Source organism: Camelus bactrianus, chromosome 1 (assembly GCF_048773025.1).
Source record: "Camelus bactrianus isolate YW-2024 breed Bactrian camel chromosome 1, ASM4877302v1, whole genome shotgun sequence".
NCBI classification, from domain to species: Eukaryota; Metazoa; Chordata; class Mammalia; order Artiodactyla; family Camelidae; genus Camelus; species Camelus bactrianus.
In genome coordinates, this window is record NC_133539.1 from 112,332,449 (window position 1) to 112,349,020 (window position 16,572).

Consider the following 16,572-nt stretch of genomic DNA (forward strand, 5'->3'; position numbering starts at 1 on the left):
TGAGGTAATTTAAGGTGATCCTTGTAGCCTGTTTTCCCACGTCTAGCCATCTCATCACGACTTCTACCTTTCTTCACTTCATTCCTCTCAGTCTGGTCTCTTACCACCAGAATGATGTTCCACAAAAAACAAAAAGCCTGCTCATTACACAGTGACTCCTAGTATATACAGTGATTTAGCACCTACGTTCCTCTCCTGTGTTCCCATCTGGCTTCTCTTTCCTCTCATCTTTCCTTGAATCCTAGCAGTGTGTGTGAGTAATTATCTTTTGCTTGGGGTGCTCTTCCCTCCTTCCTTTTCCTCACCTGGTGAACGTACATGGTTCTTCCAAGCCCAGTCAGAAAGGCTCCTTCTCCGTGGTGTCTTCCCTGACCCTGCCTTGTGCAGGATTGCTCACTTCTCGTGGGTTGCTGTTCCTCCTCCCTCTGTATTTGTTATTTGTGTTGTGATGACTTGCCCTTATGTCTTTCTCTCTTTCTCTTTAAATAGTCTCAGGGTCAGGGGACTTTGTCTGATAATGCCTAGCAGTACATGGCATGGGTTGCGTATTTTCCTTCAATAATCTGAAGACTTTTGTCTCGTATATAGAGGCCTGAGCTATAGATATATATTTTTTCAGGTACCTCTTGGTGTACCTTAGCTATGAGTCTGAAAGTCGCTTTGATAAGCAAAAGCTGCCTTCTTATTTTTCATAGTCGGTTTTAAGAAGCTGTCATCTCATAGAGTGTACCGGAAGATTAGAGTGCTGAGCAGTGTCATTTGCTACAGATAAATGAGATAAAGTAAAACATGGTCTGATCAAAGTCATCTCTTAGGACCTCAACAGAATCACATTTTATTGTTTTTTTTTTTTTGCTCATCTGAGCTGAAAAAGTGATCTGTTGGCTATAAATGTATCTCTAAAATACACGGTGTTAATTTAACTTTTATTTTTACTCATGGTTTGGTTTTCTTTTTAATGTGTAGGGCGATCTTGATACCACAACAGTGAAAGTGGAATTTGATGAAGAATTCGGTGGAACACCGGTAGAAGGCACAGGAGAAGAGGTGCTGATCCCGTCAGCGCCTATAAATAAAGGCCCCAAACCCAAAAGGGAGAAAAAGGAGCCTGGTGAGGAACTGTTACAAAGTATTTTTTGCGAGAAATTCTATATGTACAGGGTGTTACTAGATTCTTTCGATTGTGCTTTTTTCCCTAGTAGTTGAAGTAATGTTTTCAGTTGTCACAAGCAATTTGTCATTTTATGATGAACTTTTCATTATAATAGTTTTATTTTTACTAATGACATTTGGATAGGCATTGGTACATGTCTTATTGTTGTTCTTTTAATTTTAGGTACCAGGGTGAGAAAAACACCCACATCTTCTGGGAAACCCAGTGCGAAGAAAGTGAAGAAACGGAATCCCTGGTCAGATGACGAATCCAAGTCAGAAAGTGACTTGGAAGAAACAGAACCTGTGGTTATTCCACGAGATTCTCTGCTTAGGAGAGCAGCTGGTATTGTGATACATTATTTATTTATTTTATCATATATTATTCTTTGGCAAAGCTGTTATTACTCATATAAGTGGTATTATTAGTATTATCAACATTACTGAAGTACTAAACCATTAGAAGTTACAGTTCACAAAGATAAAAACCTGCTTTACAGAATGATCTTTTCTAGCAAAGTTGGACATAAAACAAATTTCTCTAAAATAAATCATGTTTTCTTATTGATTTTTATTATAAAGTTTGGGTTATATTCCCTCTGTAGTTTGGAGATATTTAGTTAAAAAAAAACGTACGTTGGTGTAGTAGGACTCCTAGAAGTGCTTTATAGTTTTCTTTTTGTTTTGTTTTCTACCCCTTGTACCATAAAAAATTTCCCCCTATTTTAGGAGTCTGGTTCCGTATGCACACAGCGTAATTTAGGTAATTACAGTGCTGGAGTTAGGCAGCAGAATCTCATTTTGTTAATATATATTGCTATTAAGCATGTGATTTGATGCTTTCTGAATATTCATTAATTTGAAGTCTTCAAATAATTAAAAACTGATGAGTGTCCTATTTTATAGATTCTTCTCAAATTTTGTTAAGTCCTAATTTACATAAAATGAATGATAAAACATTATGATTGTTCCATCTCTGGGAGACACTTTTAAAATGATATCTCAAGCCTTAAATCAGGCCTTAAGTGATTGAATTTCTGTTCCTAATTTCATAGATAATTATGTAGGTGAATTTTTAACACAAGTAACAACTTACAAGAAAATTGATTTATTAAATTAAATGCTTCAAAATTGTGTTTAGGCTTTTTCCATACATCTAAAATGAAGTATACAGTTGTATAGCACGCAAGTGACTTTAAAATTTTATTCATAGTGTATGCCAGAAATTATAGTAAAACTTATTTGCATTGTACCAGTGTGCCTTGCTCCATGTTGGTATATTTTATGCATTATATTAAATTATTGTTTTGCTAAATATTGAAGTCTTATCTCTATTTTTACTTATTTATCTGAAAAATGACTTTCTGTTATATCATAATAAAACTGCTGTGAAGAGAAGATAGAAGTTTTTATGCAAAAGGTTAAGAGAAAATGTAGCACTTTCTAAAGACCTGTAAAGTTTGTCTACTGTATTTAGAGAAATGGGAAACCCTATATTAGCAGCCACTTTTACAGTGGTCATAAGGACTACTTTTTGTCACCGTTTTTGAGAGATATTTAAGTATCCAGGCAACACCCTGGTAATGTCATCAGCTTACGCTCTCCTAGCACGTGCAGTATTGCCCCGCTGTCTCCGGGGACGTGTAAGATAGATGTCAGCACCGTCAGAATAACTGAGGCCAAAGCTGTTGACTTTTATTCTCTAAATGCTTGTCTTCCTTTTTTCCTTGTACATTTTTAGAGACAGCTGGAATATTTTTCAAATAAATTATTTGGAATAGCGTATCATGTTGATTAAGCTGGGTGTGAGTTTAACGTTCATTTTCTTTCTCTCCTAGCTGAAAGGCCTAAGTACACGTTTGATTTCTCAGAAGAAGAGGACGATGATGCTGATGATGATGATGACAATAATGATTTAGAGGAATTGAAAGTTAAAGCATCTCCCATAGCAAATGATGGAGAAGATGAATTTGTTCCTTCAGATGGCCTTGATAAAGATGAATATACATTTTCACCAGGCAAATCGAAAGCTACTCCGGAGTAAGTAACGAAGCAACTGCTGTTCAGTTCTGTGGTGCAGGTGGTTGTCCAGGCGTCTGTCAGAAACCTTACAGTAAGCTCTAAGAAATCGTTCTTCTTCTGGGTAAGGCCCTCCTCGTGACGGAATAAATCTCGTTAACGTTGCAGCTGTTTACATAACTGTCGCTATAGTTCAGAGCCTGCACTGGCAAATTTTTTCCTTAAAGGGCTTGATAGTCAATATTTTAGGCTTTGAGGCCATATGGTCTCTGTTGCAACTACTCAGTGCTGCTGCTGTAGCAAGAGAGCATCCGTAAATAACGTGTAAGGGAGCAGGTGTGGCTGTGTTCCGGTAGGGTTTTATTTACAAAATTAGGCAGCAGGCATATGGGACGTAGTTTGACAACTTCTGGTTCTGAGAAAAGTTATTAAATCTTTAGAATTGGGAGGATTAATTTTCTTCCCTAGCTTTGGTATTGACTGACTTTTCTTGCCTCCAGTGAGTGTGAACACTGTAACATGTAGGATGTGAAGTTTGTGAACTATTTCAAATTTTTAAGGAAGTATTTGACCACCTTTTTATAAAGAAGTAACTTACTACATGCAGTCTAGTATCAGAAATCAGATTATTGCCTAATCTGATGGAGATTCTGACCTTCTCCTTAGATTTTTGCCAGTAATTTATTGATGTTAAATTCTGGAATGGTTTTATCAACCATAAAATTTAGTGATAGTTTGAATAGCTTTAAACCTTTGCTTTTGTGTTAATCATTGGTTTGTCTGTTGTCTCTGGGTGTATGTATGCACACTTATGCTTACGAAAGAGAAAACGGGAGAAGGGAGTTTAGTTGCCCTGTCTTTAACGAAGAGAAACAAATGAGAAAATTAAAATTTTGTTCCGTAATGATAATCCTGCGGTACGTGTTATATGTATCTTATTAAGGGTGAAACCAGACATTTAAATTATATTGTGGTGTTTACTTTTTTTCTTTCTAATAGAAAGTCTTCCCACGACAAGAAAAGTCAGGATTTTGGGAGTCTCTTCTCATTTCCTTCATACTCTCAGAAGTCAGAAGATGGTACGCTCATTTAGTCTTTTTAATGGTTACTTATTGTATTATTGCTGTGGATGTTTTTATGTGTAGAAAACATACCTTCTTTTTACATTTTCTTCAATGTAATAAGGTTTATTTAGTTTTCCTGAGGTGATTCCTAACTAATTGGTCAAATCAGCATTACGGAAGCGTTTAGGTGGCTAGGCAGGTGCTAACCCGTATGTGTGTGTTGGGGGGGGTGGGTGTGAATGCAGTGTTTTGAGAGAAAAAAAATATAGACAGAAATTCTGGAAGACAAATTTAATTTTCATGGCAATGTGAATGGGTATATGTCAGGTTGTTTAAAGTTATGAGCGCACAATATGCATATTTGTTTTACTGAACCCTAGTACCTGGAAAACTAAAATCTTCATAGAAGTAGATTTAATCCGTATGTATAGTTTTTTATTGCCTATATTTGTGTGTGTGGAATTTTTAAGGTTAAAACCATCTAGTTAGATTTAATTGAGTCACTGGTTTTCATTTTTTTAATACACACATACATGCAGGTAGACAGACTTAGATGTGGTACATGGTCTATGTGTGTAGATATTTACATGTGTACATATCTGCACTTTTTGAATGAATGTCAAAACAGCTGTATAAAACTATCACTTACATCCAAGTTGCCATTTTAAGAGTCCCTGTTTCGGTTTGAGGGAGAAAGAAAGGAGGGACGAATTGATTAATTAATTGAGTGTAAAAGTAAACTGAAGGTAAGCCTGCATGCCTTTTAAACTAATCTTTAATGATGTAACATTGATGAACATAATTACTGATACTCTTCAAATGGTAAATTGGATGTGTAGACAGTGAAGTAATCAGTGAGAACGTTTTAATACCTCATTTTAAAATAAATCATCAGTGGTTTTGAATTGGTTATGTTTTAAATGACTAGCATTTGGGACTATTAAGAATTTTTATTACTCTTATGTATTCTATGCACTTTTGAAATATAACATTTTTTAATTTCAGCTGTTTGTATGTTGTGGATTATATGATCACAAAATAGAAACTTATGTGATCTATTATGTAGCTAAAGAGATGTCATCAGTAAAAAGAATCAAAAGTTTAACTACTAAGTGGTCCTTATAGAATCTCTGTACTGAAAAAAAGCTTTGTAATTTTTAGATTCAGCTAAATTTGACAGTAATGAAGAAGATTCTGCTTCTGTTTTTTCACCATCGTTTGGTCTGAAACAAACAGAAAAAGTTCCAAGTAAAACAGTAGCTGCTAAAAAGGGTATGTATGCATACTTGATTTTGTTAAGCACTGCATAAACCATATAGAGACAGTTGATGTTAAAGGAAACGTAATGCAGTTTGAACCTATTTGCACTAGGACTTCAGTAGAAAATAGTTATAAAGTATAAATGTGTGTAAGGAAAATCCCTCTTGTTTTCTAACCGTGTGAGGTAATTATTGTCAGTAAGACCTCATTTTAAAGCTGTTGTGATTATGAACTAATCCCATGCATTGACACCTGAAGGTGGCTTCCTAGTAAAGCTCTCCGCTAGTTGCTGGGTTGTGCAGGAGATTGAAAGCTTGTCCCGGTGGCTGGTTGTGTCACCTGTGTAGGCCGTGCCTTAACTCCTCCTGTGGAGATGGGTCAGCTCAGTGGGTCCTCTTTATCTTTGTGAGTCATGTAGCTTCTTTCTTTCCATAACCTTAGATTGCTTTTGAATAAGTTGATTTGAGTTTACTCATGAATCTGTTACTGGAACTAAGGTACATACCTTGGTGGTTTTGAAGGAAGTCAGTATTAGTGCTTTGTGTTTAAAAGATAATCACTACTTACCCAGCAAGTGAAGAAACAGTACGGAATGCCCTTTCAAGGTCTTGAAAAGGCACAGCAGACAGCGCCGTTGCAGACACACATATTAGATGTGGCGGGACAACAGTAAAGGTCCCTGCTTCTCTGAGCACACGAGGACCGTGCTGAGACGTTGGCTGGCTGCAGGAGCCTCTCTAGCGAACACACTAGGTGCCCCACCCGTCCCCTTGCCCTAGCCGCGTCAGTGCACATTGGCCATTGTATGTGTTTCTTTGCCTAAGGACTTTGTCTTTGTTGCTGGGCTGGAATATCACCGTTTCCCCACCCCTGCCACCTTTACCAGGGGTTGAGGAAAGCCGGCCTACACATAGCTCGGGGTTCTCGCCCCTCAGGTTAGCTGCCTCTGGGATCGGTGTTTTATACCAGCTCTCAGACACTCCTCGAGTGGTTAAGATTCCAGAGTGATGGCTTGAGAACCTACCCATGACTGGCTGCCCTCTCTTCATCGACTCCCTCTTAGACTCCCTTTCCTTCACTCCCCAAACAGATACTCATAACTCAAGTCTTTGTGTTGGGATCAGGTGGGGTCTTTGTCTAGGGAACTGAAATTGAGACAGGCCTTATAATTTCCTTTTATGCATCTTTTTTTTTATCATCTTGATATGAGCATCTTATAACCATCCTGAAAACTTAGGAGCCGTATCACTCCTTGAACATATCAACCTGTTTCCTTCATCAAGCTGTGGACTCTGTTTAACCTAATGCAGTAGAGGTGAGCACTGGCTAAAAGGCTGGCACACCACAGCGCCTGTCCTGTTTGGTTCTTCTGCCAGTAGCTGGACTAGCCTTTTGTCAGCTGAACGGGTGACAGCTGTGTGGTATGATTTCAGGGACCCCAGCAAGCTCTCAGCTCTTCCCCTAGCCTCCTCCAAAAATACAGTTCCCACAAAATACCATTTCAGGGAGAGGATGCATCATGGCCTTCTGTGGGATCATTTATGTTAACTCCAAATTATATAAATTTTGTAACTTACTAAAATTCTCCAGTAGTTTACAGCAAAAAGGCAGCTCATAGTACTCAGATATCTGACCTACATTTGCTCAATAGCACAGCAAGTGCCACCTAATACTACAAGCCTGGAAACTCTTCCCAAGAAAAAAGGTGATCCCTGAACACCCTGCTGTGTCAGGCCCACACTGCTTGGAGCTGCCATGTGGCTCCTGTGGTACATTTAGTCGGGGGGCTCAGAGGGAAGAGCCACAAACCACAGCCATGAGCCCGTGGGCCCCTCCTGCTGTTCTAATGAGGGGCTTGCCGCTAGCACCTCGGGCTGGGACTGGGAATACATTTCCAGAGAATTAGTGTGGGTTTTTTTAATAGAAAAATATGATTAATTCAATACTTCTTTTTTTTTAAATTAGGTTTTACTAATCACACAAGAAAAGACTGCTTTATCAATTTTCATAAACTATAAATGAAGCAAGATCTTTAAAAACAAAATTCATCAAAATAAAGGTCTTTGGGTCTATCATCTGCTTGCCTAGAATTTTCCTATTTCTTTTCACATAAAAGTGCCAAGTCTGGATTTCAACTTTTGAATGGAAGTGTATCAGTTCCTATTCATGGTGTTTGAGGGTTCCATAAATTTTTTTTTCTCTAAAACCTTTTAAAAGTTAGAATCTAACATGTAGTTGTACTTGGGTTATAATTAGTATGTCAGACATGTTACTTTGGGTCATGGCTATCCTATATTTTTACTGCTGCTTTCTGAAAGTTACTGCTTAATTCATGTTAATGGCCCTTGTTTAAAATAGCTCACTTGCATTATCAAAAGGCAAATTTATGCATTATTACGTAAAAAGCATTTTGTCATCTATGAGCTGTTGTTTCCCTTTACACTGGCACTAAATGGAAAGAAATCATTGTATTATTGAAGGCTTCTCAGTTTCACATCAGCAGTAAGAAATCCCCTCGTTATACGGCTCACTTCAGCTCGTGCTGTTGGTAAGTATATTACGCTGATCTGTGAAATGGAAATTTGCTTAATAGGAAAACCGTCTTTAGATACAACCCCTAAGCCCAAGAGAACTCCCAAGCAGAAGAAGGTAGAGACTGTGAACTCTGATTCGGACTCCGAGTTTGGCATTCCAAAGAAGACCGCGGCGCCGAGAGGTGAGGGGTGTCTTCATGTAACTCTCCAGCATGTTCCAGGTGCAGAACACTGTGTCTTCTGCTCAGTGAATTTAGAGGGGTATTTTAAATTGCTTTACTGCTCAGTAAGCAATGTGTTTAAGAATCAGTGGTGAGTTAAGAGTCCAAAGGAAGTACAGCAGTTTAGTCCAGTCACTTTGTTTTACAAATCAGGAAATTGAGAAATTACAAGGAGGTCAGATAAGTGACGCCTGTGCCGAAGATCGGAGGTCCCCTGCATGGACCTAGTGGAAGTGGTTATTAAGAAGGCAGGTGAGGGCTCCTCACTAAAGCATGGCCTCGGTGGGCTAGGTTGGAGCGAGGACTCTTAGGCTAGAGCTTTTCAAACTCATCTAGGAAATGAAATGAAATCCAGGGCCCGACAAGGGCGCTGGCACCAGTGCTTCTCCCTGCTCTCTCCTCTTTACCTTCAGAATCTTAAAAAGTCCTTAAAGATGCTTAAAAAATATGTAAGACATGATTTTCTCTAAGGGTAGCTGCTCAGTCTTTCATCCAACTGACAGATACTACCATCAGTGTGTTTACTGAAGTGGTGGGCAGGGTAAGGAGACACAGAACCACATGGAAACAAGGGACAAGAGGGGGCAGAAAAGGGGCACAGTGGCTGGGGAGGTCAGTAGTTAGGGACCCACAGTTTGAAACCTTTATGAATTCACTAGCGCCATGGATTCATTTGATGAAATGTGACATCCCAAGACCCCTTAGGCTCTCGTGTCCTGCTGTGTGTGCAGCCTAGTCAGTCATAGCTCTTCAGGAACTTTAAGACATGTAGAATTGCAGTTTAGCTCCATTTTCTCTTTTACTGGCATCATCAAAGGATCGAGAACATTTGGTCACCTTCCCTCCCCACCTCATCCAATGATGAGAATGAGAGGTTAGATGAAAAAATAGGCTGCATGAATCTAGTCTGGGAAGGAATATGGATTTGACAGATTATCTCATGGTTTAAGATTGTGCTACTTAAAATGGTTGTTAAAATGCAGTTGGTAAGTATTGGCCTGTGACAGATTAGAAACCAATTTTTTCATCACGTATAATTTAAAATATACTCTTCTAAGAGATTTTCTTTTCAGGCCAAGGACTGTATGTGCAAAATGCAAATGTTTTCTTTCATACATTAGGGGCTTGGTTATTAAAATTTGTCACCAGGACCTTCTGACTAGTTTAAGTGTATTTGTGAAGTACTCTTTAGTCATGTCAACCCCAGACCTGACAGAATGCTGCAGAATTGTTTCTGCATCAACCAGGGGAAGAGATCAGGAGTGCAGTACTAACTGGGCACGCCAGAAAAGGGAAGGATAATGTTCTGTATTTATCTTCTATATTGCACTTAACCTTGAGATAACAAACCCTTTGTATCATTTTAAGGTAAAGGCCGAGGGGCAAAGAAAAGGAAAGCATCTGGCTCTGAAAATGAAGGTGATTATAACCCTGGCAGGAGAACTTCCAAACCACCCAGCAAGGTAATCAGGACCATCTTTTTAATGTAGTTCTAAGATAATATGTGTAAGTGGCTGAGTTCAGTAAACTATGTCTTGTAGCAGAGCTCAGCAGAGCAGCTCTTACCCACGGGGGCTTGTATACGGTTAGATATCACCCAGGTGGAAAGTGCAGATAAGCGGGACTGTCTCTCGGGTGACAGTGTGGCACAAACTAGCCTGAGAGTGTCCCCCTTCCGCCGGTGAGCACGAGCTGCACGCTCCCTGTCTGAAATACGAATTTTCAGAACCAATGAAGGCTATTTCTTTTTAATGTGGATTTATATGACCAGAACTAATTTGATTTTTCTTAACTTGAATTCATTTGACTGTGGCTAATTATCCCAATTAGTCTGACCCTTCACCAGAAGTACAGTCTCTTTTAGGTAAATTAATAACATCAAATGACTCCCTCGTCTCTCTCTGTCCTATTAAAACTTAAAAACAAACAGGGATGAGCTGAGCTGTGCGGTGCTCTCCGCATTGACCTTTCCCATCCCGTTGTCTCCTGTGACTCTGGTCCATCCTGGTGGCTCTTCTCTGCATTTTTATAAACACTAACAAACATTGTGCACTGCGTTCTGTGCACAAGTCCTGTTTTCCTCTCATGGCCTGATAGGTACTTACCAATAAGACAACTTGAATTTTTACTAATCTGTGCATTGTGCATGTTTGCTGGGTAACATGTAAGTTCAGAAAGAATGAAGTAATGTGGCTAAGTACTGCGAGATCACCAGGGTGACGAACCATACCTAATCCTACTTTTCCCTTCATAGAAGTGATGTGGTAACTGGCCGCACACTTAAGTTAGCATTACAATTCTGATTTTAAGAGAACCATTATTTGCAATATTTCCCAAATAAATATAAGTATAAGGAATACATCTTTTTAATACTAGTCTTCTTTTTTTTTTTTTAACCCTTTTAAAAAACTTCGGGGTTTTAAGTCTCTCTTTTTTAAAAAAATGTCTAGAAACCGAAGAAAACATCTTTTGATCAGGATTCAGATGTGGACCTCTTCCCATCAGACTTCACTTCTGAACCACCCTCTCTGCCACGGAGCGGGCGGGCTAGGAAAGAAGTAAAATACTTTGCAGACTCTGACGAAGAAGAAGATGTTGATTTTGCAATGTTTAATTAAGTGCCCAAAGAGCACAGAAACATTTTTCAACAGATAACTTGTGTTGTCCTTTTGTCTTTTCTGTCTCAGACTTTTGTACATCTGGCTTATTTTAATGTGATAATGTAATTGATGGTTTTTTATTATTGTGGTAGGCCTTTTAACATTTTGTTCTTACACATACAGTTTTATGCTCTTTTTTACTCATTGAACTGTCATGTACTGTCCGATTGGCTTGTAGAACTGTTATAGACTGTTGTGCATTAGCACAGATTTTAATTGTCATGATTGCAGACTACAGACCTGCTTTTTGAAATGAAATTTAAACATTAAAAATGGAACTGTGTTTTCTGTCTCTTTACTCACGATGACAGTAGTAAAAGCTCCCATACACCTTTAAAATAAATATATTTTATTCTTTGCCAGGAGACTCCATGGAAAAAGGTAAACAGTATATGAACATAGAAAGCATTGTTAAACAATCTCAATGTACAAACAGCCAGTGAAAGTACATCACAGACTTGCTAATATATCAAAAAAAAAAAAAAATCCCACTAGTGCTTAAATGAGATCTAAGAAACTGACACTGGTATCTGTTAACCACTCTACCCCAGCTTCCATTCTGTTTCATAGTGATTGAACAAGGCCAGAGGACACAGAGTCTCTGCCCATGTCTTTGGGACTTAATGGAAAATAAAACAAACCGATATTAAGCAGGAATCTGCAAGGCTACGCGAGCCCCATGGTGCAGGTGGTGGCCCAGCCTGTCGGTGAGCCCGTGACACCGCCCTAATGGCTTGTGAACAGGTAAACAACAGCTTATTAACACTGGAAAGTGTTTCCGCCTTGGAGGCTATCATTACTGTAAAAAGGGATCTTTTTTAAAAAAATTGTGTAGTTATGTCATTAAACAAGTAATAAACCACTTTTAATTTAAAGTGACATTAATTGAACAAATGACATTTGATTAACTGAACTGGCAGTTACACTGATACAGAATTCTCTTCTGCTAGTGCAGCGAATTTGTGTACTTTTACTGGGCAACAAGAAATAAAAAGATGCAGTCTGAGAGCATCAGAAAGAGCAAGGACAAGCCTCTACACTAACTAAATTAGAGCATCTTTAGCCTTACCTTGTCACACTGTACAACAGTCCCGTCTCCTTACCTCGAGGTCTTGATTATTCTGTGAAAGCAAGACGGTTATCTTTTTGAACCTGTCTTAATGGACATGTACAGTAATCGGTTTCATAACCTTGGCGTCTCAGTTACGGGGAGTAAGCAAGACAGGAGAGCACCAGACATACAGGAGAGAGAGAACAGAGCCAACTTCTGTATGTACAGAGTCTTCAGAAACTTAACCAGGGGTAAATCATTTTGACTGGGTCTTTGCCATGCAATCTTGAGTGTTCAAAGAGGAAAACAGAAGCTTGTAACTAGTTTTGGGTTGCATGAAATGGCTGATTTTTAGAATTTAAAAAGTTTGTATTTCTAGGTAAGTTAGACAGTGAGGGGTATATACTGATACATATGAAAACTTCTTGGTCCTTCTTGAGTTTCGATATATTTTCAGTCCAAAAACTAAGCAGCAGTAAAAATGTTTCTTCTTGCATTTTAAATCCCGATGTGAAGGTACTGGGGAATGTCTGAAGTAGCGGGAGAGTGTCCTATTGCACCAGTGGTGACTGACTGACACCGCTGTTGTCCACCGAGCTGGGTGAGACGCTGGGACTGTGCTCTGCCGTGTTCCCACTTGAACTGGGGGTCAAGGGTTCATGTCCTTCAGAATTCTCCAGCATTTCCTGAATGAGAGGTGGCATCGATCCAGGGATTTCCATTTTCAAGGTAATTACACGTTCTGCACCTTTTAAAAAGAGATAATAGAAATCTGCTAGAGATAAGGAGTTAGGGTGAACACTGGGGCCAACTTTCGTGTCCTTTAACAAGGGGGAGAACGGTGCTACCAGTGCCGCCCGGAGGCCACCCTAATCGCACAGCATGAACACGTTTCCACTTCATCTGTAGAAAAAGCAGCAGCGACGTGATGACATGCTTACATTTGATCATTCTATGCCTCAGTCGGTGTTAGAAAGCAGTATCAGTATATATTTACTTGACATAATTTACAAAGAAGTTCCTGATAAAAGACCAAAAACAGTGTATCTTGGAAATGAGCCCGCTGAGAGGGTTCCAGTGACCCACAAACGGAGGAAGTGACTTGAGTAATAAGTGTGTGGTGATGGTCAGCGACAGAGCAGTGCACTGCCCCACAGGGCAGCCGCTAGTTATGTGTGGCTGTTCAAACTTAAATCCATTAAGTTAAATACAATTAGGAAACCAGTGTCTCAATTGCATTAACCACATTTCAGGTGCTTGAGTGCCCCGAGTGCTAGTGGACGACGCGGGTTACAGATACAGGGAGCGGCAGTGTTCGTTCACGACCTCACTGTTTTAAAATCAAAGACGTCAAAATTACAGTGGTCAAGCACTGGTTTCTTCTACACTGAGTTCCACGCCAGGGATGAACTCGGTGTCTCACTTAAGAAACCTCTAAGAAGGAGCTCAAGAATTGAAACTCCCTGTCAAGCAGGTTTATGGTGCTTCTAAGCACTTTCTGAAATGGAGTTTGTTCCTTGGCTCACCAGGGTCTTCAGAGACAGAGTGCGCGCAGCGGGAAGGGGAGTGACAAGCAGCAGGTCTGGTGCCCGGGGCGGCTGCCGAGCTTTCTCTCTGGTAGGGAAACCCCGCTCCAACACGCAGCTGTCACAGGGCTCCAGGCGCTTCTGTAACTGCTCCAGGTGCCTGTAACCTGGAAATCACTAGGCAGAAACAGTTCCACCTCTCCGGAAGGCGAGAGCGTCTCTGCCTAGGGGCGTGCAGAGGTGCCCCTGCCTACGCGCGGGGGCGCCGCGGCCAGGCTGAGGGACAGGGCCGCGTGACCCGTGACAGCCTAAGCGCCGCTCATCGTTCTTGAGGTTTGGCTGTTCAGGAAAAACTGGAATCATGTCTACACAAACCAGAGCATGTGTGGAAAGCTGGAATGAAATGGAATGTGTGGAAAACTAGGAAACTGAGAAGCCTGCCATATTGTACGTTCTCTTGGACACAGTTTTTCTAATCATTCGCTTAAGTCATCTGAATTTTAAAGCTCTATAATCTGTTAAGATCACTGGGGTAGGGTAAGATTTGAGTTTTTCTTTTTTTTAAGGGTAGGTACTATTTTCATTGCTTTTGATTTCAATGAGAAATGAATTCCAAAATAGTAAAAAAGCAGTCTTATCAAACATCCTGAATTAAAACACGGGGTTTGAAAAAAGCAGTGCAACGTGGTGGGGACTGAGCTCACCTGGCGGGCGAGCACGGCGGACAGGGACGTACCTTTAGCACTGATGCTGCGGAGATCCGTGATTTTCATTAAGATCTTTGGAAACATGTGAGGCTTGCTGGGTCGTCTCTTTCTGATATAAATTTTTAGTGCTTCCAGCAATGGTTCTTGTAGCTTATCGACTTTTGTTGGTTCCTCAAGGTCCTGGCGGTCTAGATACCAGGAATGAAGCATTAAGCAATCAGTATCAGGACAGAAAGAGTTATGCACTTTGCAGGCTAGAGAATTTCCGCCCATTTCCTCTCTTCCTGCTTCCGCTGTGCCATAACTTTATTAATTTGATGATTCAATCACACAAACAAATCTGAGGACACTGCAACTGCTTCAGGCAATGATACTTGAAAATGATTGTCCTTGTTGATCAAAACCACATTTTGATGGCTGGTTGCTTTCGTCCCCAGCAGAGAATTACTTCTCATGACCAGGAGGTGTCACTACTGAACTGAATTAGAAACCTTGAGCAGGATGGTTAAAAAGGCAAGGTGAATCAGTCCCCTAATTAAAGCTGGTTACTCTTTAATCACTTACGATTCAGCCTCCCCTGAGCCAGCAGGGGTCACTACAGAGAAGAAAGCCCTGTTTATCCCAGTCTTCCAAAGGTTGGTATGGGGCCAGCACAAGGACTTGTAGTCCCAGCCACTAAACTAGCAAACAGCACAGGCAAGTTCCTTGGTGCTTCCTTAAAATGTCCCTAGGCAATTTATTTAACAACAATCTGATCCTACCTTAACAAAAAATACCTGTGGCAACTGGAGAAATAACATTTTGGTATTGCAGAACAGAAAGACCCCGAATACCTTTAATTTTATAAAAAAATATTGAAGAATGCAACAAACTCTAAGCATGCATGCCTGGCTTTGTTCACATGTCTTTTTCCATGCAAAATAACTCCAAACTGGAGATGAGGAATTTCCCATAAATTACAAATGTAAGCTGTTCTTCAGGAAATCTCGTGAGGGTTTTCTGGGTGCTGGGTACCTCCACAGATCAAGCAGATGGCGCTGAGAAGGCCCGTCTCAGTGTCATCCATCTCCAGAGGCAGGAGCTGGCTGGCGAAGGTGAACACGAGGTCGGTCAGAGGGCCGAAGCCGGCGTTGTGCATCTGGGTTCGATTCAGGGTCAGGCCATCCGAAAATGTCATGGTGTCTTGTTCTGGGGTGTACCTGGTGCAGATTCTGAGAATCTGGAAGAAGACAACCACGTCTGATGGGGCATCAGAGCGAGCCTGCCCTGACAGCCTCCATGAGATCAGGGCAGGAGATCACGTGGAGATTTCCTGGGAGCTCCTGCAGCACCAGAGCCGCTCACCCCTCTTTGGATGTGAATGTCCCCCCAGCTCTTCCTTCAAAAGACCACAGAAGTCAAAACCCGGGCTAAAGCTATTTAGGGAATAATAAATAGGATGCAAGAAATTTTGAGAAGTATCTGTTTATACTAAAAGTAATTCATCTGACTCAAATAAACATTTACTGAGTACCTACTTATGTCTCAGGCACTGTGCCAGGTGCTGGGGAGAAAAAGAGGAAAAAGATTCTATCTTTTTTTTTTTTTTAAGAGTTTACAGTCTACCAAAAAGAAAGACCAATATTTACCATTTATTAAATGTCCAGTGTATACTGAGTGTTCACATGCTCTCCATTCGCCTTCCCAATAACTCGGTGGGGCCAACAGGATTCTCATCTTACAGATTAGGCTCAGAAAGGTTAAGCCATGTACCCAGGGTCACACAATTAAGACATGGCTGAATCTGACTCCTCCCAAGTCAGGCTCCCTGACTTGTGATGTCTCTGATTCGACGGGTCCACAGAGGACTACGATCCACGGGGCAAGAGAGGAATGAGCAGGGCGCCAGTGCGTGGAAGAGGGGACACTACGGCACAGCCGGCAGGAAACCCAGGGCAGATCCACGGACAAGAGGTGACACCTCAGCTAAGCCAAGAAGCCTGGGTGGGACTGCTCTAGAAAAGCAGCCTGGGTCTCGTGCCGCAGCCTCCCAACCCCGCCTGGCACGCCCTTGGTCTGCAGCCCTGCTGCTGCCCGTGGTCCCCCCGCGGCCCCGTCAGCACCCCGCCGGTGAGGGGCTCCGCGGCTCCTGTCCGCCCGGGACCCTAGCTCTGCACCGATGACCGGGAAGGGCCTCCCGCCAGCCGAGTCTCCACACTTGACCCAGCGAGAAAGTAATCCCGCCTGGACAAAGGTGACCAGCCCGGCAGGCTGAGGGAGCTGAGAGCACCTTCCAGACGTGTGACGGGCTGTCGTCTCCAAGACGCTTCACCTCGGAGTCAGCCCGGAGGCCGACACTGACCGAAGGGTCCGCGCCTTCCGGTCCCGCCACCGCGTGC

The 16,572-nt window shown here is 41.3% G+C and overlaps 2 protein-coding genes across 7 annotated transcripts in view; one reads left to right on the forward strand and one right to left on the reverse strand.

The window, feature by feature from the left end:
- Positions 1-11,193, forward strand: part of TOP2B (DNA topoisomerase II beta) — a 57,880-nt gene extending 46,687 nt beyond the window's left edge. For both annotated transcript variants that reach the window (XM_074371361.1, XM_074371370.1), the window contains exons 29-36: positions 967-1,111; positions 1,337-1,498; positions 2,991-3,192; positions 4,171-4,250; positions 5,397-5,507; positions 8,089-8,211; positions 9,619-9,713; positions 10,701-11,193. In XM_074371361.1, coding sequence (XP_074227462.1) covers positions 967-1,111; positions 1,337-1,498; positions 2,991-3,192; positions 4,171-4,250; positions 5,397-5,507; positions 8,089-8,211; positions 9,619-9,713; positions 10,701-10,868 — 1,086 coding nt within the window. In that variant the 3' untranslated portion in view covers positions 10,869-11,193. The remainder of the gene's footprint in view (positions 1-966; positions 1,112-1,336; positions 1,499-2,990; positions 3,193-4,170; positions 4,251-5,396; positions 5,508-8,088; positions 8,212-9,618; positions 9,714-10,700) is intronic.
- A 45-nt stretch (positions 11,194-11,238) lies between these two features.
- Positions 11,239-16,572, reverse strand: part of RARB (retinoic acid receptor beta) — a 374,880-nt gene continuing 369,546 nt past the window's right edge. For all 5 annotated transcript variants that reach the window (XM_074371378.1, XM_010947754.3, XM_010947751.3 and 2 more), the window contains exons 6-8: positions 15,209-15,413; positions 14,224-14,382; positions 11,239-12,709 (exon numbers count right to left, since the gene is read on the reverse strand). In XM_074371378.1, the coding sequence (XP_074227479.1) occupies positions 12,513-12,709; positions 14,224-14,382; positions 15,209-15,413 (561 nt within the window). In that variant the 3' untranslated portion in view covers positions 11,239-12,512. The remainder of the gene's footprint in view (positions 12,710-14,223; positions 14,383-15,208; positions 15,414-16,572) is intronic.